Source organism: Hydractinia symbiolongicarpus, chromosome 11 (assembly GCF_029227915.1).
Source record: "Hydractinia symbiolongicarpus strain clone_291-10 chromosome 11, HSymV2.1, whole genome shotgun sequence".
In the NCBI taxonomy this organism is placed as follows: Eukaryota; Metazoa; Cnidaria; class Hydrozoa; order Anthoathecata; family Hydractiniidae; genus Hydractinia; species Hydractinia symbiolongicarpus.
The window spans coordinates 12,175,325-12,197,339 of NC_079885.1; the positions used below are offsets into that span (position 1 = coordinate 12,175,325).

The 22,015-nt window shown below is 34.4% G+C and overlaps 4 protein-coding genes across 5 annotated transcripts; 1 reads left to right on the forward strand and 3 right to left on the reverse strand.

Moving 5' to 3' along the window:
- Positions 1 to 444: 444 nt before the first annotated feature.
- Positions 445 to 5,651, reverse strand: LOC130614495 (uncharacterized). The gene is made up of 2 exons (XM_057435923.1): positions 5,429 to 5,651; positions 445 to 4,052 (listed from the first exon to the last, which is right to left on the reverse strand). Exons 1-2 carry the CDS (start codon positions 5,446 to 5,448, stop codon positions 653 to 655), a joined length of 3,420 nt encoding a protein of 1,139 aa, XP_057291906.1. The 5' UTR covers positions 5,449 to 5,651; the 3' UTR covers positions 445 to 652.
- A 3,118-nt stretch (positions 5,652 to 8,769) lies between these two features.
- LOC130614358 (protein C19orf12 homolog) lies at positions 8,770 to 10,183 on the forward strand. Its single transcript, XM_057435783.1, has one exon. The coding sequence runs from the start codon at positions 8,781 to 8,783 to the stop codon at positions 9,303 to 9,305; it is 525 nt and encodes a 174-aa protein (XP_057291766.1). The 5' UTR covers positions 8,770 to 8,780; the 3' UTR covers positions 9,306 to 10,183.
- Positions 10,184 to 10,501: 318 nt separating this feature from the next.
- Positions 10,502 to 15,041, reverse strand: LOC130614357 (uncharacterized). Of its 2 annotated transcripts, XM_057435781.1 has the most exons (5): positions 14,950 to 15,041; positions 14,576 to 14,661; positions 13,765 to 13,798; positions 11,776 to 12,191; positions 10,502 to 11,442 (listed from the first exon to the last, which is right to left on the reverse strand). In XM_057435781.1, the coding sequence occupies exons 2-5, from the start codon at positions 14,605 to 14,607 to the stop codon at positions 11,100 to 11,102; spliced, it is 825 nt and encodes a 274-aa protein (XP_057291764.1). In that variant the 5' UTR covers positions 14,608 to 14,661; positions 14,950 to 15,041; the 3' UTR covers positions 10,502 to 11,099. The 2 variants fall into 2 exon arrangements, with proteins under 2 accessions (XP_057291764.1, XP_057291765.1); XM_057435782.1 differs by lacking the exons at positions 13,765 to 13,798; positions 14,950 to 15,041 and having other exon boundaries at positions 14,576 to 14,760.
- A 1,669-nt stretch (positions 15,042 to 16,710) lies between these two features.
- LOC130613907 (uncharacterized) lies at positions 16,711 to 21,840 on the reverse strand. The gene is made up of 6 exons (XM_057435265.1): positions 21,299 to 21,840; positions 19,368 to 19,552; positions 18,821 to 19,092; positions 17,938 to 18,045; positions 17,046 to 17,150; positions 16,711 to 16,883 (listed from the first exon to the last, which is right to left on the reverse strand). The coding sequence occupies exons 1-6, from the start codon at positions 21,414 to 21,416 to the stop codon at positions 16,754 to 16,756; spliced, it is 918 nt and encodes a 305-aa protein (XP_057291248.1). The 5' UTR covers positions 21,417 to 21,840; the 3' UTR covers positions 16,711 to 16,753.
- Positions 21,841 to 22,015: the final 175 nt, after the last annotated feature.

Consider the following 22,015-nt stretch of genomic DNA (forward strand, 5'->3'; position numbering starts at 1 on the left):
GACATTTTGATTCCAAATACTAAAGAAATTTTTATGAATGCAATGTTTAAAACAGTCCCGTTTCCTCACTGTTTCTCTATTTTAAGTTATTGTTGCTAAAAAAATTATATAAAAAAACTAGCCTTAAGTCTCCGCGGAAAATACACGTAGACAGAACAACAGTTAAAAAGAAAATTAATTTAATGAGTAGCTCTGGAAACGATATTGTAGGGGACATGCAGTAGCCGTTTTAATGAATCGCTCCCTTCAGGGCGTTATTTAACAAGATTGAAAGCACGATAAGATTTATGAACAGTAGAACCCCACTCCATAACGTGTCTTTGTCTTTCTATTACGGAAACACGTGCGATAAACAAATGTGATATGTAAAGGACAGGCGACCCCGTGGATTTTATCACGGGTTAACGACTAGTTACCTTTATTACTACAAAAATCTGTTTTCGGGTTTTAGGGTATGATAAAATAATCGAAAAATATGTACAGAGGTTATAAGAGTTTGACCATTGTTTTATCCGTTGCTAGGAAAAGTGTCTCCTGTAAAGAAGCGTCCGCTGTAAAGGATGTCCACTATAAGAAGATTTCACAGAATAAGATTGGAATTAACCTTAATTCCAGAATTAACGTTAAAATTCTAATTCCCACCTTTTGTCATTTAGTATAGTATACTACATAGTACACAAAATTCGTTTAAAAGGTAGTTACATGTTGATCCTCTTGAAGTGTTGTACATATTAAAATTTCTTTCTAAATCAACCTGAGATATTGCAATACCATGCGATTCCTCCGTAAGTGTGACCGTGTCTTTTACGCACTTTGTTACATCCTCACGTGATAAATGCCTTATTATTGGTTGATTAGTATTAGGATTTTCACCAATAAACGGGTTCAATAGAGATGATTGGATATAATTTGTACAATCCTCTTTGTGGTGATAGCGCTCAACGTATAAATCTGCCATTTTTTTTACTAACGGGTTTTGCTTTTCAAACTTCATAAAAGATATCACAGAGGTGTTTATGCCATCCAATGTGTTTTGCTGAATTAGCAGAAATGGCTTTGTAACAATAACGTTTTGCTCAATGAACACACCGCCTACGTTGTATAAAAGCAGTAATTTTATCAGCGGTAGATGCTGGCATTGCATAATATTTGGACGTTCAATAAATTTCTTTAAAGAGTCGATATTTGATTGTTCGATTAAATGTTTTAGATTATAAGTTTTGATTCTAATGTTATATCCAACTTCAGAGAGCACATCAAATTCTTTTTGTTCAAGTTTATTGGTATGGTATATCATTAACTGTGCGGAAGGATGATGATGCAACAGTGATTCGACCACTCGTAAGGAAAAATTATCCAATCTCGTAGTCTGTCCAGTGCTAGAGTGGTAGACCATGTGAATATCGAGTTTAAATAATTCTGCTTGAATTATTGTTGTTGGAGGAATGAGGCCGAACCTTTTAGCTGAATCGTAAAAAATTGGATTTCTTCTCAACACATTCCACTGTGTTGCTCTTAATTTCATTAATAATCCATATCCAGGGTTAGGAGGAGGGTTGTTCCAATTAAATTCCTTGAAGAATATCCTCGCGAAAATCTTCCGTGTTTGATACATATTTAAGGTGTGAAACAACCCTGTAAGTCCTGTTGTACGAGGTGACGCTTGTTTAGCCGACCCTCCTGCCCCCGGCATATTCGGGGTGTTGATAAATATAACTGGAGTTCCCAATGCGACGCACGGAAGAGCTGCGTGAATTCGTTGAGTGATGACAAGTTTAGCTCTAGAGTACATCTCAATGCGCTCATAGGAAATCGAATACAGCGAGATAACATTAAATCTTTTATCTTTATGGTCATGTGTGAGTTTTTTGTATTCAATATGGCTTGGAATAAGTCGTTGATATTCAGGTTTGACGTCGACAACGTAAATTTCATCACTTCGATCCTTGTCTTCATAGTAGTTTCTTAAAAATAACGTCAAACAACCGGAAAAATAAGATGGAACCCCTTGACTCTGCAACCAGTACAAAGTAGAGAAATCACGTGCCCCGATCGGTTTCCGGTCCTTTAGATAGGAAATATATTGCGAGAACTTTGGCCACACGACCGACTGTAGATGCATTGATATCAACTGAGGTGATACTGAATTTTTCGGTGGCCAATTAAATTCTGGATTTCCCCACCATGCATTTAAAAACACAACAGTGTCGGATGTTTTTTGCGACGTAGGTACCGTTAAGTTTTTACGATCAATAAAGGTGTCAATGTATGGTAGAAACTGCATACCAGCATATCCCTGGATCTCATCACCAATGTTACCACCACCCAGGATGCCACGCGATTGAAAAGAAAGAGTGGCGAAATGATTTTGTTTATTTACAAAATAGAGCATCTTTTTAACGTTGTGAACTGTAACATCTGTAATGACAGTTTTTTCACAGCTCTGTCTGTCATGATACTTTTGATACATCGTGTTGATGTGTTCATCTAGTTGGAAGTTTTTTGGGCATTGTTCTAAATTGTGCTTTAAAGTATACTGATCTACTAAAGCTTCTGATAAATACAATAAAAAGTGACTACGTTGCGGAAAGTAACAGATATCTAATAAGCTTAATTGCGGATTTCTTGCAATCCAAGCTGTGGTGTTAAAGAAAAAGAGAGGGGAGTCGCTCAACCGATACTTTAGATTGACGAAGATGCCACCATACTTGTACAGTAAGCTTAAACGGATGACATGTTGTAGTAAATCTTCAAAACGTTCGCCAGCTAGCAATTTAATCAATGGTAATTTTTTCATCCATTCATGAAACGCTGTGTCTTTAATTAAATCATACAGATAAAGAAATTCAACTTTGACATTGATTGACCGTATTGTTTCACATGCCTTCATGCATCTAGTAGTTGCACAATATATAAAAATAGTAGAATTATTCTGCTCACGCGCAATCCATTTTACTTCTTCGACGAATTGCGAAGGTACATCTTTATTATACACCCAAGAAGTAAAAATATTCTTCGGTTTGTTTTCGTTTAAGGCAATGTTTTTATCTGTGCGAATTCCTACGTAAAAGGTTAAAAGAATTAAAATCAGGACCCATATTTTTTTGGATAACTGGTTCCTGCTTTTGTGGTGACATTCTTCTTCTGCATAACTGACGTAAACAAATAAAGCTAAACCACAAAACAACACGACAATACCAATCTTCATTTTCACGGATAAAAAAATTGAAAAATAAATCAAGTGAATTACGATTGCAAAAATGCACTTCATCAAAGTCAGAGCAGAGTAATTACTTGATGAAGCATGTCGTATTATAACAACTGAAAGTAAATTGTATAGTATATATGAAACTATAGCAATTAGCATCCATATATTGATGTTAGTGATATTTGCATTGGTTTTAAAATCAAAAGAAAACACTGGCAAGCTGAAAATAAGACTCCACATTGTCATAACAGCAAATTTTTCGTTGCTTCGTTTGCTTTCATGGAATTGAAGGAATATATTGCGCAGGGCGAATGCAGTATTGGACACGAAAGCAGCTGCCAGCGCATACATGCTAGTTCTTGAAATAGGATTGAAGTAAATGAAGTTTCCTTGAACAATTATGAATATCGTTACCAAATGTGCCCAAGTATAGTATTTTCTCTTTGACACAACAGCAATTATGAAAGTGAAAACAAACTCAGAAGATTTTATGACCAAAACATTTGTGGACGATGGAAATAAGCTAAAAGCTAAATTTAATGTAAAAAGTCCAATTGTATTTGCCAAAGATGCAAATATTACATTTTTTCTTGCATGTAATCTTGCATCTATAATATATCTTGAACAAACCAGAGCAACGATTCCTGCAACTCCAGCTTGTAGTACGGACAAAAACAACCAATCGGTCACATGGAGTCGTCCATTATCACCATTCTTCCCTTTCTTTGGCAATGCATGAACAGTGGAAATCGTTGTGGCGGTGTAACTTAGCAACCAAAGTAGGGCTGTAGTAGCAACTCTTGTATGCGATTTGTTAATGCCAAGAGATTCTACAATTCCTTTCCTGTTAAGAAAAAATATTCAACGTCAGCTAATTTTTTATGGTAGTATTTCTTTCGTAAAAACGAAATAAGCTCATGTTTTTTGGAAACAAATTGTTTCTAACGTCACTAGAGATTTGTCAAAAAATGTTAATAATTGTCCCGCCAGCAGACTGCTCTGGGAACAAGATTGAGAACTGACACCCTCAGAAATAGTTACCAAACTGTGACATTTTACAAACTGTATTACTGACTTTCACTAAGAAAACATATGGTAATTATAAAAAATGTGCGGGTTAAAACCTTATTTGACTGGAATAAACGGGGCAATAGATTTGTTGCTTCGCTTATTCTAATAGGTGTCTGGCCTAACAGCAAAATGATAAAGTGAAGTAAACAGCCATCATACGAGTGGAGAGTTGAAAAATCTCTGGTAGTAACCTAAAACCACTTAACATACGTCTGTAAGCGCTTGGATAGACCGCAAGTCATTTATTGGATCTCAGTTCAAGATTACTCAAAAATTACCATTACCGTCAGTTCTTCCTACTTTCACCTGTCTCAACGTAAACACCTTTTGTGATATTTTACATTTTCATGGAGGTTGTGATTGTCAGTCCATTGAAAGAACTTTTTTTCTGGTGGGTAATAAAGCATAGCTCAAGGTAAAAGGAAGGAGAGGCTGCTTTTCACTATTTTTTTTTATACCACTATGCATCGACAGAACTATTTTTATCATATTTGTTAAGTTGTTAATATTAATTTTTTTCCATGCAAGAGAACACAAAGACTTTCTTGTATGTTCATCTTGACTGATAAACTAATTAATGACAGCGAAATAACTCATTTAAATTAATGGTACAATGAGTTTAACAATGAGATTAGAAAATAAAATATCATACATCGTTTCCAAATATAAACAACACGAAAGAACCATAGTAGATCTTTTTTACGGTTTTAAACCTCGTTTCTAGAATACTGAGAGATCCAAGGTAATAAAAGTGAATACCAAATGATAGGAGGTCGAAAAAACTCTTTTACAGTGCCTATCTGCCTTCATGGATCTTTATTACTACTTTTCCTGAGTCACTTTGAAAGATTGTACACAAAGGTGAGTCAGAATGACGACCCTGGGAAGTAATTCGTGAGTGTCAGAATGACGACGTTGAAGTTGAATATAGTTACATTTATAGCAATTTCGTTGTGAGTCTTTTCTAAATTACTAACTTAACGTAGTCCAATGTTCATGACTATCTTTTCTACACATAGTTATGAAAATTTAACACGACATTGCTTGAAGTATACACTATCCCCCCCTGAAAAACTACTTTGTGCTAAGATTATTGTTTAAAAAGAAATATGTATTTATTAGATTAACAAAAAGAGTAAACCAACTTACATTACGTCGTATTTCTTCATCTCCACAAAATGTTTTCGAATGGGTAAAATAAGATTAGTAGCTTAAATATGAGCAATTCTGACTATCTTATCTATCAACCTCGTTACCAACGCTCTTCTAATGTCTTTTATCAACGTTTAAGGACAAAGTTGTTAGAAAAAAGTAATTAGGAAACTTAACGTTATTGAATTATAACTTCCAAAAATATTTGAAATGCATTAAATACGAAAAAATCCTTGTACAGAAAAAAACTAAGCTTCATTTACACTAGGGAAAGTCAACAAAACTGCTCTGCAATAGCGAGTTAGCAGCAAGACCCTGGGAACGAGGATGATGATGCTTTCCTAAAAGAGCCCATTATATAAGGGACCTTGCAAAAAAATTGAGCAATTTGTAAAAATAACTAGAGAAGCATTAGAGAACACCATTTTTGTATGATCTCCTCGGCCATTTTTGGTTATTCGAACACCTGCCTGATTTTTTAGTTAATTTTTGACTTCTTCAGGATTTCTTATTATTGAGTTTACACATGTTAAAAAACCTTTGATGGGTGAATATGTTTTAATTTATTGACAGGAGTAAAATATTTTTAAAATGCAAGTAGTAAAAACGAATCTACACCGTTGCATTGCACGTTAAAGGGACCGAGGGGGATGTCATTAAAATGCATCCACAAACCATAAACGTTTTTTCTTGAGAGATCCCCGCACACAAAATGTGAATTGGCAAGTTTATTACATTTTCAATTACTCGTTTATTCGGTACAATAGAGTCAGTGGATAAAGTTCAACAACATGCAATGTAGAGTCGATGAATTGATTTGAATGTTTACGTTAAAAAAACTACACATTCTTCAAATTTGTCTGTAGTTGAAATCAAGCTTTAGATAGAAGATGATAAAAAGATTTAAGAGGATTACGTTTAATACACATGTTTTTTTGTGAACAAATAGTATTACTACTATTGTATATTTCTATACTTATAATTAACGAAGGAAGTAATCTTACAAATTGGAGCAATTAAGACCTCTGCTGTTAATTGATATTATTTACACTCTTCTAGTTAATTACACATTCTTTTTTATGAAAAAGATTTTATATCATGGCGATTCAAGTTAGCCCCTAAAAGATCTTTCAAGCGTCCCCTCTCTCAGGTGTTTGTCTCTGCTGAAAGTTAATAAGCGCCCATATGTTTACAAGCGTCCATATGTTAACAAGCGCCCATATGCTAACATGCGAGGTTAAATTATTTTGTGTCAATAAAAACTTGTGGAATAAAGCCCGTTTTTAGTCTGTACGGTCGCGTTCATATTTTGTTGTTCGGGACAAAAACTTTAAACAAGCATTTAAGGCTGATGTTTGAAAGAATTTGTTAGCACCTGGCACCCTCGTCCCCAGGTTTTTTTGTCTTTTTGATATAACAGAAGACGACGAAAAATATTAGTGATGTACGAGGACCCATCATGGTTGGAACCGATGCGTCATAGAAATGTTTAAAGAATATACATTTTAGAAAACCAAAAAATGAACTTTTCCGTTTTATGCAACACGTGCCTAAATTGTACTTTTGATAAAAAATATGTCAAAACTATGGTATATATTTTTCTTTAAGCAATTTGTTAAAAATATTAATGATAATGTTAACAATATATATAATGTAAAATTTCAATCATTTATATTGTTATGTTCTCCCAAGTTAATTAAGATTAGTGAAGCCATTACAATGCACTTAAAACTTTGAGGCCAAGTAACTTGGAAACGAGGTGGTGACGTCCATGTTTTTTCACCGCGTGGGTAACTAGGGACAACCTGGGACCAATTTGGGTAAGTTTTCCAAACCTGGGTCCCCGAATCCGTTTCGGAATGGACGGTTTGATGACGTCATCAAAACACCTTTAAACCTTGATATCTCTGCAACCGTTTGTCAAAGATACATGATCATATACATTTTCTTGATCAGCATTTCAAGATCTATACGATGAAGGCAAACACTGCTGACGTCAGCAAATAAACTAAAACAACCTATTTTTCCATTGTCCTTCTGCCTAAGTGGATTACTCCACGGGATTTATCGACTAGTCTCTTTAATAATAGCCGTCGTCTGTCTGTGTGTCCGCGAAAGCGGCGTCCCGTAACGGAAACACGAAATTTTTAAAATGCGCATGAATATCAAATGCTATATTTTTGATATATTTTTATCCACTTTCTTGCGACGGGTAAATTTAAAGGACGAGCGAACGCGACGGGCGACCCCGTGGATTTTTCCACGGGCTAACGACTAGTCTATATTATAATAATCGTATACGTCTGTCCGTCTGTCTGTCACGCAAAATGGTAGCTTAGCTGCGCAAGTAGCGAGACGCACGCAATGCGGTATAAAAGGACAGGCGAACTTGGGATTTTTCCACGGGCCACTAATTAGTAAATCAATAATCTGTTAAAAATATCAAGCTGAATAACAGGATGATTGGATGATTGCAGGATGAATGTCGGAAATGTGCTGGATGAAGCTTTTTGAGCCGGTAAAACGATCTATCATCCAACACGTTTTACGTCACATATATGTTTATTCATTCTCTCTACATTCTCATCCTTTCTTCAAAATATCAAGATGGCAAGGAACATGCTCTTGCCTGACCGCATCGTGGAAAGAACAGAAAATGGATAAAAAGGAGCAGAAACTGTTTTTTGTTGTCAATACTGTTGTCATAGAATCTTCTTCTTCTTCCTTTTCTTCTTCTTTCAAATCAAATTCATTCATCGTTGAAATGCGTTTTCATCCAGTTAAGTCTTATTTTCTTTCTCCAGCTAACATATTTTCAACTCTGATCAAAAATAGTAAGTCTTATTTTACTATTTGCTTGCATAGAACACTCGTCTAAGTAAACGCCACTCTTAAATAACCACTGCAGTGAAACATTTTGTTGTTTCAAAAAACGCAGTGGCGGTAACCCCGTACACGATAAACGGGATAAATCGGGATTCACATAAGGCCTATATAGAAAAAAATTTCTTCCCAATTGAAGCGTTTTTTAAAAATTACTTTACGCCCAACATGACAGAAACATAAAGTTGTTAAGAATTTTTAGCTAAAAACTCGACGTGGAGCTAAATCAGAAAAACACTGCAAGCGAAGCATGAGCGTTATCTCCATGTTAATAAAATATATAGATGAAAATGATTTAAAAAAATATAAATGTTTTTTTGTCTCCCTCAAAAGTAATTGTCAAAAAAAAGTAAATATAATCTAGTTGTGACACGTGATCATTAGTAAAGTTACCATGACTACCGGGTTTAGTTCTACAACAATGCACCATGTTATATCACGTGTTACGTCAGGTGTTCGTGAAGATATGGACGAGCAGATCAAAATAAAACACAATATACATAGATGGACAGCGATCGAAACAGATTTTATACTCTTATACAAAATGCCTGTCACACCGGAAGATTTCGTTGTGTATTTATCCTTACTATCTGAAGAAATGAATTTACGTGTTGTTGTACCGCAAAACATAAAGGGCGGGTTAATTACAGGAACATCGGCTACCATTGGTGGTTTATGTGGTGGACCTGTGGGACTTTTATTTGGTGGCGCTTTTGGTGGAACCGTGGCGGCTGTTAGCTGCAAAGATAAATGCGAAGAGGTAAAGGATTTAATGGTAAAGTTAGATCGACAGAAACGTTTGCAAATATATAACGCATTTGAAAGTTTACTTGAAGAAGAATTCCGTGCCAGAAACTTTACAGAGTTTAATGCAAGAATTGAAAGAAACTTGGATTTGAAACATGATATTCTCAAAGAGTTGAAATCGTTTATACTCAAAACCTGGAGGCTTCAGTTATACGATCCGCGAGTAAAAAGCGATAATCGTTAGAATGATATTTTACGCGATTCTTAGTGGCAAAAAAATAGGAGAAATGACGAGGGTTAATGAAGAGCTTTAAAAAGAAACATACAAAAAAATATACGAAGAAGTATATCTTAAACCTTTTTAATGACATTTGCGATTGAGCAGATATTTAGTTGACTATTTATTTCCTAAAGATTTTATTTCTCGTTTTAACTATTAATTTTTTCACCTTTTCCTTTCAATCGTTCTGTTTGAGGTTAAGCTCGTTTTCAGTATGCGTAGCCTCGTTCAGGTAAACAAAACAATTCTCAAATTTGAAATAACTAAGCCTCACTTGTTCATACTGTTTTGGAGATATAAAATTTACGTGACCATGGAAACGAAGTAAGAGTTCAAAGTTCAATTCTTCGTATGAAAGCACGTGTATATATTGCATAAAAATTCGTAACCTAGCAACTTGAAAAATTGACTTCACATAATAACGCTTAATCTTGACACAGAATAAAAAAATTTGAAGCCTGCTTTACATGAAAGCATTCGTGGCTGTAGTTTCTGACGTCAGAGTTTAATGTGCTCAATTTCCTTTACATTAAAGATGGTAGTTTTCAGAATTTTTATTGGTGGAACTTGTTTGTTTTGCGAACGCTTCGAAGTTGTAAGGGTAACGGGGAGTTACCAAAATGTTAGTATCTTCAGCGAAGAACGCCTCAATGAAAATTTATCGTTTATCGTATATTTTGTTGTCGTACACTGAAGGATATTTTTTTCCGAGATCAGCCTGAATTATATTGTATTATTCTTGTGTCATATTTGACGTACTTTTCATATTTATAAACACGAAAGAAATTTTAATCTTGCAGCTAGAAATACGATAAAATAAATAAAGTAAATATACACTAGAATCACTCGCATCGTCACACTAGCCCCAGGGATCGAATTTCCTGGTGTCTAAATTATGTCAAAAAAATATCATATCCTATTATTAGAAAATTAAATAAAAGAAATAAAAATAAAATTCGAATTAAGTGATATTAACATCAGATTAAAGCCTGAAGGTTTCTCAATATTCTTATTAAAGCAGAGTTGCACTAATGCAATTTTACAAAAATATTGAAGTAAAGAATAATTTTGCCCGTGTAACCTATTACCGTATATGATAAAATTATATTTAAACAACAACAACAAAGATTTGAGTGCTCATTATAAATATTATACATTAAACTAGTCGTTAGCCCGTGGAAAATCCACGGGTTCGCCCGTCCTTTTTATACCGCATTGCGTGCTTCTCGCTATTGCGCAGCTAAGCTACCATTTTGCGTGACAGACAGACGGACGGACGGACAGACGTATACGGGTATTATAATATAGATTGAAAAATACAATTTAATTTAAAAATCAAATGAATGGTAACGAATTTTTTCTTCATTCTGAAGAATATTTTATTAACACGTAAGTATAATTTCAAAATATATTTTCAACGATAATAAATTTTAGAAAAATTGATATTTTTATTAATATCGCACGTGTAACTCTGCCTTTAGAATTTTATGAAAAATTGTATCCGTCACATCCAATATATGGCTATGAAATACAAAATAAATGTTATTGACAACTAATTTTTAAAAAAAAATGTATACTGCTCCATAAATTGCACTGATTGATTGACTGAAATATTTTAGTAAAATAAATACCAAAATGTTTTGATAATTACTCGCTGCATTTCTAAAGACACGACGTAAAAATTTATAAAAGCAAGGCGAGGTTCTTATTGGTTGTAAACCACACGTTTTTGCAGATATATTCACATCACTCAAGCTATCACCTTCTCTTCGCTTTTCTGTCGAAATAATGATCACACTGTAGTAAAGGACAATCAATACCTTCATCAAAGACTTCATAAAACAGTTCCACATGCTCTGGAAGATCCTCGCTTCCACCAGCAAATCCACATTCTTTTAAAGTTTGCCATTTTTTTAGTTCTACCTTTACGTTATCTGTCACATGGTATATGGTGACATTTACAACAGTATAATCATATAGAGCTTTCACCATTTCTACCACTCCCTCTATCGTGATGTGAGAATGAATGATGGTTTGAAGATGACACGGTATATTCTTTAGTTTTGCCATCAAGGCGTATTGTACTTCCAAGTTGATAAATCTGAAACGAGAACAGAACTAATAATAAATTTGAACGGGCCACTTTGACCACACTAAACTTTTGTTGTTGTTTTTTTTACTCCAAAACGACTTTAGCCAGCTAAAAATCTCTCACTATCTCCAGACCATGACTTGACATTTTATATCAGTCAATGATTGTTTCAAATTCTCGTGTTGCTTGGCAAACGGAAAACATATTTATGTCATGACAAAACTACACTTATTTTGATTTTCACTGACCGAAAGTTTTAAAATTAATTTCCGCCCATCAGACTTTCTCACATACTCCTCGACTTCATGCAAATAACAAAAAACAACTGGAAGTCAGACAGACCTTATGTCATCTGGTTGTTTGCTTTCCCAACGACATATATTACAAGAAGGACATTTCTCGAACTTCTCACGACGTATCTTCAAGACAGGCAACCCATCATCTTTCCATATACGGACTGGTCTTTGATACCGAATACCTTCTGCAAACTCTGTGTAATCAATATGCTGATCGCGATTCTTATCTACAGTTTTGGCTAACACTAGAAGTTCGAGTGCACTGAACGGTGCTGCTAGGTCTCTCATACCTGCAAAGAATTCTTCGTATGACAATAAACCATCACCATTTTGATCGAACTTGTGAAAGATATCAATAACTCGGCCGAAATTACTCAACATCCATTTGCCAATTCGCTGGATGAATGTTTTGTGCAATTCATCTTGCTGGATGTACAAATCTGCTTCTTGTTCCAATTTACTCTATATGTAAGAAATAAAAAATAAAAAATACCCATATTGGGATGAGGATAATTTGCCTGACGATGATGCAGTAGAGGGACCAGCTATGTAGATTAATTAATCAATTAATTAATTATCAATTAATTAATTAATTAATTAATTATCAATTAATTAATTAATTAATTATCAATTAATTAACTAATTATTAATTAATTAATTAAGTAATTGGCAAGGCTGCAGCAGTGTCGGGTGTTGTTGTAGAGATGGTAAGTGTCTGAATATATTGGAGTTGAGCTTATTACAAGTCTTTCTAATCAGAAGGATGGCGTTATCCCAAGTGACTGACAGTCAAGTGAAATAGTTAGTTGTTTTAAGGGCATAGGTGATGCCTTAGTGGAAGTTATTAAAAAAATGATTGATAAGTTACTCAAACACCTTGGTCAGTTGAAAACAGAATTCCATGGGAGTTATTGCATGCTGATGATTTAGTTCTAATAGCAAAATCGATGGAAGAATTAGTTGAAAAGTGAAACAATTGGAAGAAAGAACTATAATAGAAAGGTTTGAAAGTGAATGCAACTAAGTCCAAAGTCATGATCAGCAGCAATGAAGCTAATTATGTAGTTGGAAAGTGGCCTCGTGGGATTTGGAGAAAAGGTGTTGGTAGTACTACTTCAATCTTTTGACAGACTTGTAAGCATTGGGTACATAAGAAGTGGAGTGGTAATGGAGGAAGGTTAAGAGCTGACATTTAGTTTATATGTAAACATTGCAGAGGTGAGATTATAGACAATGAGTATTTTCAGCTTTAATGATGTACAACAGTGACTTGTTAGAGATAGTTGAGGATTTCTTTTACTTAGGTTATATGTTGGGTAGTGAAGTGTGTGTTGAAAGATGTGTTACCTGCAGGATAGGTTCTGCTTGGAACGAAGTCTAGAGAGTGTCTTTTTTTCAAATAGATGGATGTGTAACACCATTGTAAGAGACAGAAAACGTTTGGATGAGCTAAGAAGCAGGTTAGGTATTCGTAGCATTAGAGATGTTATTCAAATAAGAAGATTGTGTTGTTTGAAAGAAGATAATTGGGTAAGAAAATGTAGACACTTCATAGTTCCTGGGACAAAGCCAAGAGCTTGACTGAGAAAGGCTTGGCTGGAGGTAATAAAAAGTGATGCAGAGGAATTTGATTTTAGAACTAGATCAAATTTGAAGAAGGTTATTATTATATCCCGTCATGCTAGTATGGAAAACGAACGTTAAGCTAAGAATCATGATAATTATGATGAACCCAAAAATTTATTAAATAAAATCATGCAATTATTTCCTGAATGTTAACAATAGCCTAAATCTTATGGAAAGTTTGGATCTTATGAGAATCTAATTTGTTGTTGACATATACCTAAATATTTATACATATTTCTTTAAGGAACAATTTTCTAATAAACCAATGCCCAGCATTTAAATTTTTTTTTAAGAATTACTAAAAAACTTCAAGGCTAAAATTGTAATTACGAGAAAGGCTGCTGTTGTAACTGTAATATGATACTATAGAGGTTTCCCAATATCATCGAATAAAGATTTTGTTTCTTACCTTAGCACTGATAGCCTTTCTTTTCTTCTTTTTTCTAAACAAATTAAATGTAATGTATTTAATAGACAGAGAGTTAACTATTTTTATTGCAGTGTCCAACCATTATTTAGTGTCATGTGTTACCATTCAAACAGAACGGTTTAAATTATGTCAAACTTTTGAGCAGTAAAATCTAGCTACTTAGTGCTATATTTTCCTGCTTCGCATTTATACGGCAATACAAGCGACAACCATGGGAATGACGTTGACTAACAAAAATCAAACTTGAAACGGAGGCTAAAAATACAGCTAGCGTACATTTAAAACGAATAACAAAATATGGCTGCGAAATATATATAGTATTTTTGTCATTTTTCGGGAAAATTTTTATCCAACTGACCGACCGACCCACTTTTGTAATTAGAAACGCTAACCAAACATATTTTCAACGGTGGCTATAGTTGGGCAGAAATTTCAAATATATTGAGGAAAACCACTTAAAATGTAAAAAGTCACACAGATGCCTATATATTTAAATGTAAACAAAATGTGCCAATGTAGGTAATAAATCTATCAAAAGAGTCTCTCCTTTTTACCACATGATGTATGCTTCAACACCTAGAACTCCCCCCCCCCCCACACAATAAGAAAATAAACATAGTATCCTATGGTGTTTTTCAAAATATAAGCTTTATACACAATATATATATATTGTTTACCAATCACAGCACATCTACTGATACATAGCAAGTCTTTCAAATAAGTAGTCTCTCAGAACAGAATTGATTGCTAGTTATAGAAATGACACCTTGAAAAAGTAAAAGCATCTTACCCTTTTTTAGACTTCCCAGATTTAGGAGCCATTTGTGAATTTACTTCCCAATGGTTGTAGGCCCAATTACCTGCACAGGTAGCTAGCTATAATATTAACAACACAATATACACTTACTTAACAACACTAGCTAGGTAGCAGAAGTCCAAACCCACATAATATTTTGTGCCCCAAAGAGGTTGTCACCCCCCTCTGGGATAATAAAAAAATAAAATAATGACGTAAATGAAGCATATCTAAGGTTGAAATTTATGGAAGATGTACGTGATTGCTGTAGCTAGCTAAAAAACCTTAAACATAAAATGTATAGCTACATCGAAAAGAAACAGAATATAAAGATTGTGAGTTGTGCATCTTAATAAAAAAATACGAACATTTCACTATTTGCCGGAATGTTTCTCACAGTATCCCGGTTTTGAAGTGCTCAAATAAGTATCTGCACCTAACACACTTTTGTTTATTTACGCGTCCGTAGCTATGAGGTGGATGTGGGTGTAACAAGGGGCTTTTTTTAAGCGACCCCTCATCTCAAAGAAATTCCATTGGCAGTGTACCATTGCAAGTGTCCCGGATTTATTGGTCGTTTCCAAATTGGTCTTATTTTTTTGCAGCGTAGTTCCTACTTCCACAAAACTGCACGTTATGACATGGTAACCGATGTCAGAAAAAATGCAAGGTGCCAGAATAATTTTAACATTTTTGCGCGATATAATTAAAAGAGCTGGAAAATAGTCCGAAACCCTTGTAATTTAGGGAGACAGGAGCACTCATAAGACTAAATACAGTAGACTAACTTTTGACCAACAGCATTCGACTGCATTACCCGCTATATCGAAAATTCATGAGCGACAAAGTTTGAATTCATTCTATTTTTGACGAGTTTACTTTCTCCCTAGCAGCAAACAGCCATGATATTTGAGTTATTATACCTATTACGTAATTTCGTCTATCGTCAGCAAAAATTTAAAAAATTAACATGGAATTTAACTATTTGAAGACGGTGAACAACAAGAGCATTGACTCCGTGGCATGAGGGTGAATCTAAAATCACCCACGTTTTGATGCTTTATCAACAAATTTTTACAAAACAGCACGTTCCAACGTAAATTTTTCCTGCTGTTGAACGAACAGCATGAGATATTTTACAAAAGTAAATCGTCTATGTTGAAAGAACTTTCAAATTATATGAATATTCTCTTTTTCTTGGATACGTACTTTTCTGATAAGAACCAGTTATTTTTCGAGTGTTTTTAGCCTGATTTGTCCCTCTTCTGTTCTTAATAGTAGTTTTCATTTATCGAACTTTTTTAAACTTTGTGTGTTCATATAAAATGGGAACTCCATAATTTTGTACATGAACAATCAAGCCAGAAAAAAGAAACAACCACAAGCAGTCGTTAGCTTAAGACAAGGTTAGAATAATTTTAATTATAACTTTTTACTTTTAATTATTGTTACTGCGCAAGCTTTCTTGAAAGTTACGCATACCTCGCTTCTTCTTGCACAATCGTACATCCTTCGTGAACACCTGGTATCCATTTTGAACTATTACGTCAAGATTAAAGTATCTGACGTCAAATAATGACTCGTACTTCGCGCAAATATTTGTGACGGAAGGAAGCGACATTATTTTCTAGAATGAGGCTCCGAAATAGTAATAAAATATCATTACTATTGTGAGTTCCATTCTAGCAAGTAGTCTTACTTATAAGGAACATGAAACCCGTGAAAAAGGTGAGGAAATTTTATATAAGTGTAGTGTATTCCGACAATAGACAGAAGTTGTATACCTCTAGGGTCATCTCTAAATAATTACGATAATGTACTATGCAAAATACTTACTATACAAACTTTTAACATTAATTATTTTATATTACTCATTGTTTAGGGTGTCAGTTATAGAGTTCAGTTTTAGGAGGTAATGAATTTGGAACTTTAAAATGATGTTCTCTATAAAGAGTTATCCTCTATTGGGTGTTTCTTGGAGTGGTGTCCGTATAAAGAGGTTTTGTTATAAGAGTTTGACTGTCATTTCATCCCTTGTAGAGAGAAGACCACTATAAGGTTGTTTCACTATGTACAGCTTCATTTTTAGGGCAATTTGATTAGAAAAATCGAAGAAAATACAAACTGTCTGGACGAATGAAAATCCTATTTAAATATAATACTACATGTTTCTCACGAAACTGTTATTCTGTTTTTACTAATCTTATTGAAAGGATTGCATGGTTGTGTCAACGTCACAGTTCTTGACAACGGCCCTCTGTGACCGTACAACGGTAAACGATATGATATAGATGGATGACGTCTAAATAATGAAGAATAAATTAATGTTGTTCCAGTCGATTTCTCTTATTTTTTATCAATCGGTAAAAAATTAGGTATAATAAAAGAAGACAAACAAATATGTAGTTTATTATAACATTGAAATGATTTTTAAGAAATAACTGCTTAAACCATAAAAAAATACCTGTAATAAATTCGTGACGTAGCTTGATATTCATTTGATAACGAATCTTTGTTTGCATGAGGTAGCCTCGGTTGATAACCACCGTATCCTGGTATATTATCCCGGCTAGCGAGAAACGAAAATAGCAGATTAAAAAGGTGTTTATTTGCTCCCTATTTTAGTGTTGTCCAGGCCAAACACACATTGGAGAATAGAGTGTTTTATGGAAAAAAAGAGGAGGATAGGAAGTTTTGCTACAGCTTACAGGCTTGCTTCCATTTGATTGCAAAAGTGCAAAAAGCTCACGAGATTTTTAGTTAGCCCATGCCCATTTTGACAACGTGTCTAATTTTGTTGCAAACGTTCCATAAGTGGAACTAGTTTTCCACAGGCAACTGGTAAAAATTAGGTGAAAGTGGTTTATCTAACAATGGAGATCTCTCATAACAGAACGTAATTGAAATGGTGTTTACAAAACATGAATCATAAAACACTTTCATACAACACCCATCTTCCGTCCCTCGCTGTTAAGCTGTTGACAATGTAACCGATCAGTATGTTAAGGTGAATTTCCACTCAAAAACGAAATGGAACGGATTAGAACGGAGAATTCAGATCTGAAATCTGATTGGTTGACAAACTTTTTTCGTTCTGATCCAAACTGAAAGTTGAAATCATTTCAAAGTTTTTTTGCCCACAGGAATAAAAAGAATTATAAAACAAAGGAATTATCAACAGCCTAAGTAATTTGCTTGTTCTACCTTCCGTTTTGCTGTTGAGTGGAATCAAGCTTTATTTTATGAAAGAGAAGAAGCAGTTAGACTGACAACTATATTATAAAAACCTGCTGCAGAACAACAAAAAGTTCCGCTCCACCTTTGTAACATTTGCATTAGAAAAAATAATAACTTACAAATAATGTTTGCCAGATGTAGTGGAGTATCTTTTTGTAGTAGCTTCTATGGCGCCGTGATGCATTCTGGGTCTTAATAATAATCGAGGCGTTGCGTCTTTCGATAACCTGAAATAATTCAACAAACAAAATAAATATATTTTATTCAGCAGAATAAACGTCAGCTGCCAGAAATTGCAGTAGACAAGTTGTTAAACTCTGTGGAGCCTCTGGAAATTTTCAAGCTCTGTCTATATTAAATATGGTATTTACACATTTCTATACGTGTACAATTAATTGCAAATTATGTTCAAATTTAGAATTGAAAAAGTGTTACATAATTTTACTATATTTTACACCACACACTGCATAAAAGGACTATTTTAATAGTTGGAAATAACGGTCAAAAGGTTGGCGTAAAAACATGTGCTTGCTACAAATAGGGCAGGGTGAGGGAAGTCAATGAGTTATTATATTGAAATTATTAAACCTATAGTGTCTTTTGTGTTTATCCAAATTTGATATGCGCATGTTCAATATAGCAAAAGTTTTTATAAAAAAGTCGAAATCGCAAACGGTAAAAGGAAAGAGTTTTGTTCAGCATAGTACGATGCGGTTGGACGAGCTGATGTTTGTGATAAAGCAATATTTAAGAGAGTACTTGAGAGATATTGGAGATAGCGCGGCCTTTAAGAAAGCTTGTTGGGAGTTGACGGTTTGCGGTTTTTAAAAAAAATATTTTTAATGATAAATTTTGATAATTTCTAAATAAGCCTCTTATTAAAAACTCAGCAGGGGCGCCTATTTAGAAATTCTCAACTCAAAAGTGAACACTAATATAAGTGGCGCTATTACAACCTGTTAATTTAGATATATAAAGGATGATGAACGACTTATAGCCTACCTGTTGGTAATATTTTCATTTGCTTTCGATATTCCTTTTCTCTCTTGAACTTTATCCCAAATGCATCCAATTTTCTGCCACTTTTCAGGTTTATCTCGGTAAACCCGGGGTTTATAGCGTACTGAGGTTTCGTTTGTTTTAAAATTTTCCATTAACTGGGGTTGTATTTTTTTAGTTTCTGTTGGTGTAAATATTTGTAAATGCGAGGACGGTGTGTAGGTTCCAATTTTCACTAAATCCTCGATCAACACATGTGGTAGATCATTATAAATCTAAATAGCAAAAAAATACCTCGTACCCAGGCCACATTCAGTAACATTTGTTAATGGGATTCAATTTAGGGTGTTTTGCTAGCAACCAACCAACCTTGTCCCAAGTTTATTAGTTATTCATGTTAAGCATACTATTTTGCCTACCATAGATTATTTATCAGATGTCTACAAAAGAAGGTTGCAAAATTTGGTCAAAAGAGGAATAATTTTTCAGTAGTAAACAACAAAGCTTTTATAAAGAATTCAACAGAAAGGTCATTTCTAAGCATAGCTACCTCCTCAACGGGTGTTTGTCTACCAGAAGAACTTGTAGAGCCATCATTCCATTCGTCTTTTAGATTGCCTGCATTTAACCGGTCAACGTAAGTTTCAAAACCAGCTGCAATAGGTATTTTACCGTCGCGAGGACGTTTGGGAAAAATTGGCATCGAAATGGGAAAGCATCTTGGATTTAATTCGTCTAAAAACAAATTGATGGAACCAATTAAAACAAGAAGCCCTGGGGGCTCTAAGAATTTCCGCTCGCTACCAAAATATTTGATGAAAACCTGCTAATTCGTTGTGTTATTGTGCTAAACATTTGAGGAGGTTTGGTGCATGAACCTCTGAAGATAAAGCACACAAGTGACATTATATCTTACAACAAACGCAAACAAAACGAAACGTGTCATAATAAACTCACATTTTAAAATAAATTGCTAACAAAAAATACAGCCTAACATTCATGGTAAGTCTTGTGATTGAAACGTTTATGGTCTTAAACGGCATTTAGTTGACAAAAAATCAAAATTTTGCTGTGACCATCATTTTCAGCATACTTTTTTTATTAACTGTGCCAATTTTTGTCGAAAATAAAGCAGTTTTAATTTTTGGTTAAATTTTGGCCTAAAATGACATTTAGGTGACAAAAATCAAACTTTTGTACCATCATCATTTTCAGCATACTTTATTTGTTAACTGTGCCAGATTTAGCCGAAAATAAAATGGTTTTAATTTTTGGATCAATTTTGGCCTAAAATGGCATTTAGGTGACAAAAATCAAAATTTCGATGTCACCATTATGTTCACCATACTTTTTTTGTTAACTTTGCCAATTTTTGTTGAAAATGAAGTAGTTTTAATTTTTGGACCAATTTTGTCCTAAAATGACATTTAAGGTGGCAAAAAATCAAAATTATTATGTCACCATTATGTTCAGCATACTCTTTTTGTTAACTGTGCCAAATTTTGTTGACAACAAATACTAATTTTGTCCTGAAACATCATTTGAGTTCCCAGTAGTTGGGGAGCTTGGGTGCGAAGTTTACATCTGTGACGGAGGAACGTGTAAACCCAGGGTTGATTTTTTCTCAAAAATGCTCCAAAAGAAAAAAACGACGGTTTTAAAGAATTTCCTACGCCTTCGGGCGCGGAAATTCAAAAATGTTGGTCTGTGATTGGCTCTTAGTCGATTTTTTTCGTACAGCGGAAAAAGAAGTTTAAAAGGCCGTGTTATGTGGTTTTCCTACAGAAAAATACTCAAATTTCGCTTAAATTTTCGTAGCTACCCATCGCTACAATTCATTTGAGAACACAGATTAAGAATTTTTTTTGGATAAATTTCGGTTTATATGGTAAAAATGTTGTTCTATCTACGAACAAAGCTCGAAATTAACTGCACCAAGTACCATAGCAAGATTTGTTGCCATTTATAGAACAGCTTTAGCTTCTTAGTGATTTTTTAACGCTTTGCCATCCAACCTCGACAAACCCTGGGGACGAGGTTGTTTGCAATCGCCAAATGTTACATTGGACCTTTTTTATATGAAACAATAGTACACTCTAAAGCGAACTCGTCAGCCAAATAACACATTAGATCTTTGTAATTATTTTCTTGATCAGCATTCCGAACTCATAATAGTGACAACAGGCCAAAAAAAAAATTTTTTTATACCAACAGCTTATCAAAATTGAAAATTAACTAGTTATGTGTATTAATTCACCTTTCTGATTGGTTGCGAAAAAGTTATGCTGGTGGGTAGCTAAATTTGGAGAAACACATTTGTGAATAGCTTTTGGCAAAAAAATACATTAAAATCTATTGCTAACAAGCCTGCTGTTAAAAAGGTAAAAGTTAATAAAAAATTAGAAATATTAAAAACCAAGAAACGCACGGGTAAGAGAAAAGGTTTCTTTATGGCCATCATATAGCTATAAAACATGTTACCTTCGTGTTGATACAAGCATGGTTCCTGGTAGAACAAGAGAGGGGGCGAGAAAGTCGATGGTTGTCCAAATTCATCTTGATATGTAGTTGATGTTTTCTGTATATGAAAGGTCGACATTTCACGGTGTACAGTGTATCGGCATGGTCGAAATGTGATTTTCGTCAAATCAACAAATATGACGTCAAATAATTTAAGACGTCAAAAAAGACTCACTTGCCGACCCTATTTTTATTCGCGTCAAAGACCTTAGGAACGAGATTTAGAACTCTTGTCAACCTCGTCCCCAGGGCATCTTGTATCTTTTTTGACCCTGGGACGGCGATACAAACATGGCCTTGGAGGAGGCCCAGGGTCAGAAAAAGATACAAGATGCCCTGGGGACGAGGTTGGCCATCATAGTTGGCGCTCAGGGGTCAAGAAAATTTTGCGAATTTTAAGTGCCTTAGACCTTTTCTGATAATAAATCAAATGTTTAGGCGCTGAATAAAGTAGATTTTAAAATAAAGTTTTTAAAAACGAATTACTTTGCAAAAAAGTCGGGGGTAGGGGCTGTCACCCCAGAGTTACAAAATAGCGTGCGCCCTGTCACTTACTTACTTACTTACTTACGTAATCTTCTGTGGAGTATTTATTCTCAAAAATGCTGCTGTAAAGTAAAAGTGAACTCGAGAATCTCTCTTAAACCTAATGCCGAAATTTTTTGAAAACTAAGGCTA

What these genes read in the sequence shown, in the direction of transcription:
- LOC130614495 (XM_057435923.1), bottom strand. Translation starts at nt 5,448, where the DNA reads ATGAAGAAATACGACGTAAT. An exon ending in ATGAAGAAATACGACGTAAT is followed by an intron (nt 4,053 to 5,428) that starts GTAAGTTGGTTT and finishes TTTTCTTAACAG; the next exon opens with GAAAGGAATTGTAGAATCTC.
- LOC130614358 (XM_057435783.1), top strand. Translation starts at nt 8,781, where the DNA reads ATGGACGAGCAGATCAAAATAAAACACAATATACATAGATGGACAGCG.
- LOC130614357 (XM_057435781.1), bottom strand. Translation starts at nt 14,607, where the DNA reads ATGGCTCCTAAATCTGGGAAGTCTAAAAAAGG. An exon ending in GAAAGGCTATCAGTGCTAAG is followed by an intron (nt 12,192 to 13,764) that starts GTAAGAAACAAA and finishes TCTTACATATAG; the next exon opens with AGTAAATTGGAACAAGAAGC. An exon ending in AAACAACCAGATGACATAAG is followed by an intron (nt 11,443 to 11,775) that starts GTCTGTCTGACT and finishes TTCTCGTTTCAG; the next exon opens with ATTTATCAACTTGGAAGTAC.
- LOC130613907 (XM_057435265.1), bottom strand. Translation starts at nt 21,416, where the DNA reads ATGTCGACCTTTCATATACAGAAAACATCAACTACATATCAAGATGAA. An exon ending in ATGCTTGTATCAACACGAAG is followed by an intron (nt 19,553 to 21,298) that starts GTAACATGTTTT and finishes ATTTGTTTTTAG; the next exon opens with ACGAATTAAATCCAAGATGC. An exon ending in ACGTCACGAATTTATTACAG is followed by an intron (nt 16,884 to 17,045) that starts GTATTTTTTTAT and finishes TTCATTATTTAG; the next exon opens with ACGTCATCCATCTATATCAT.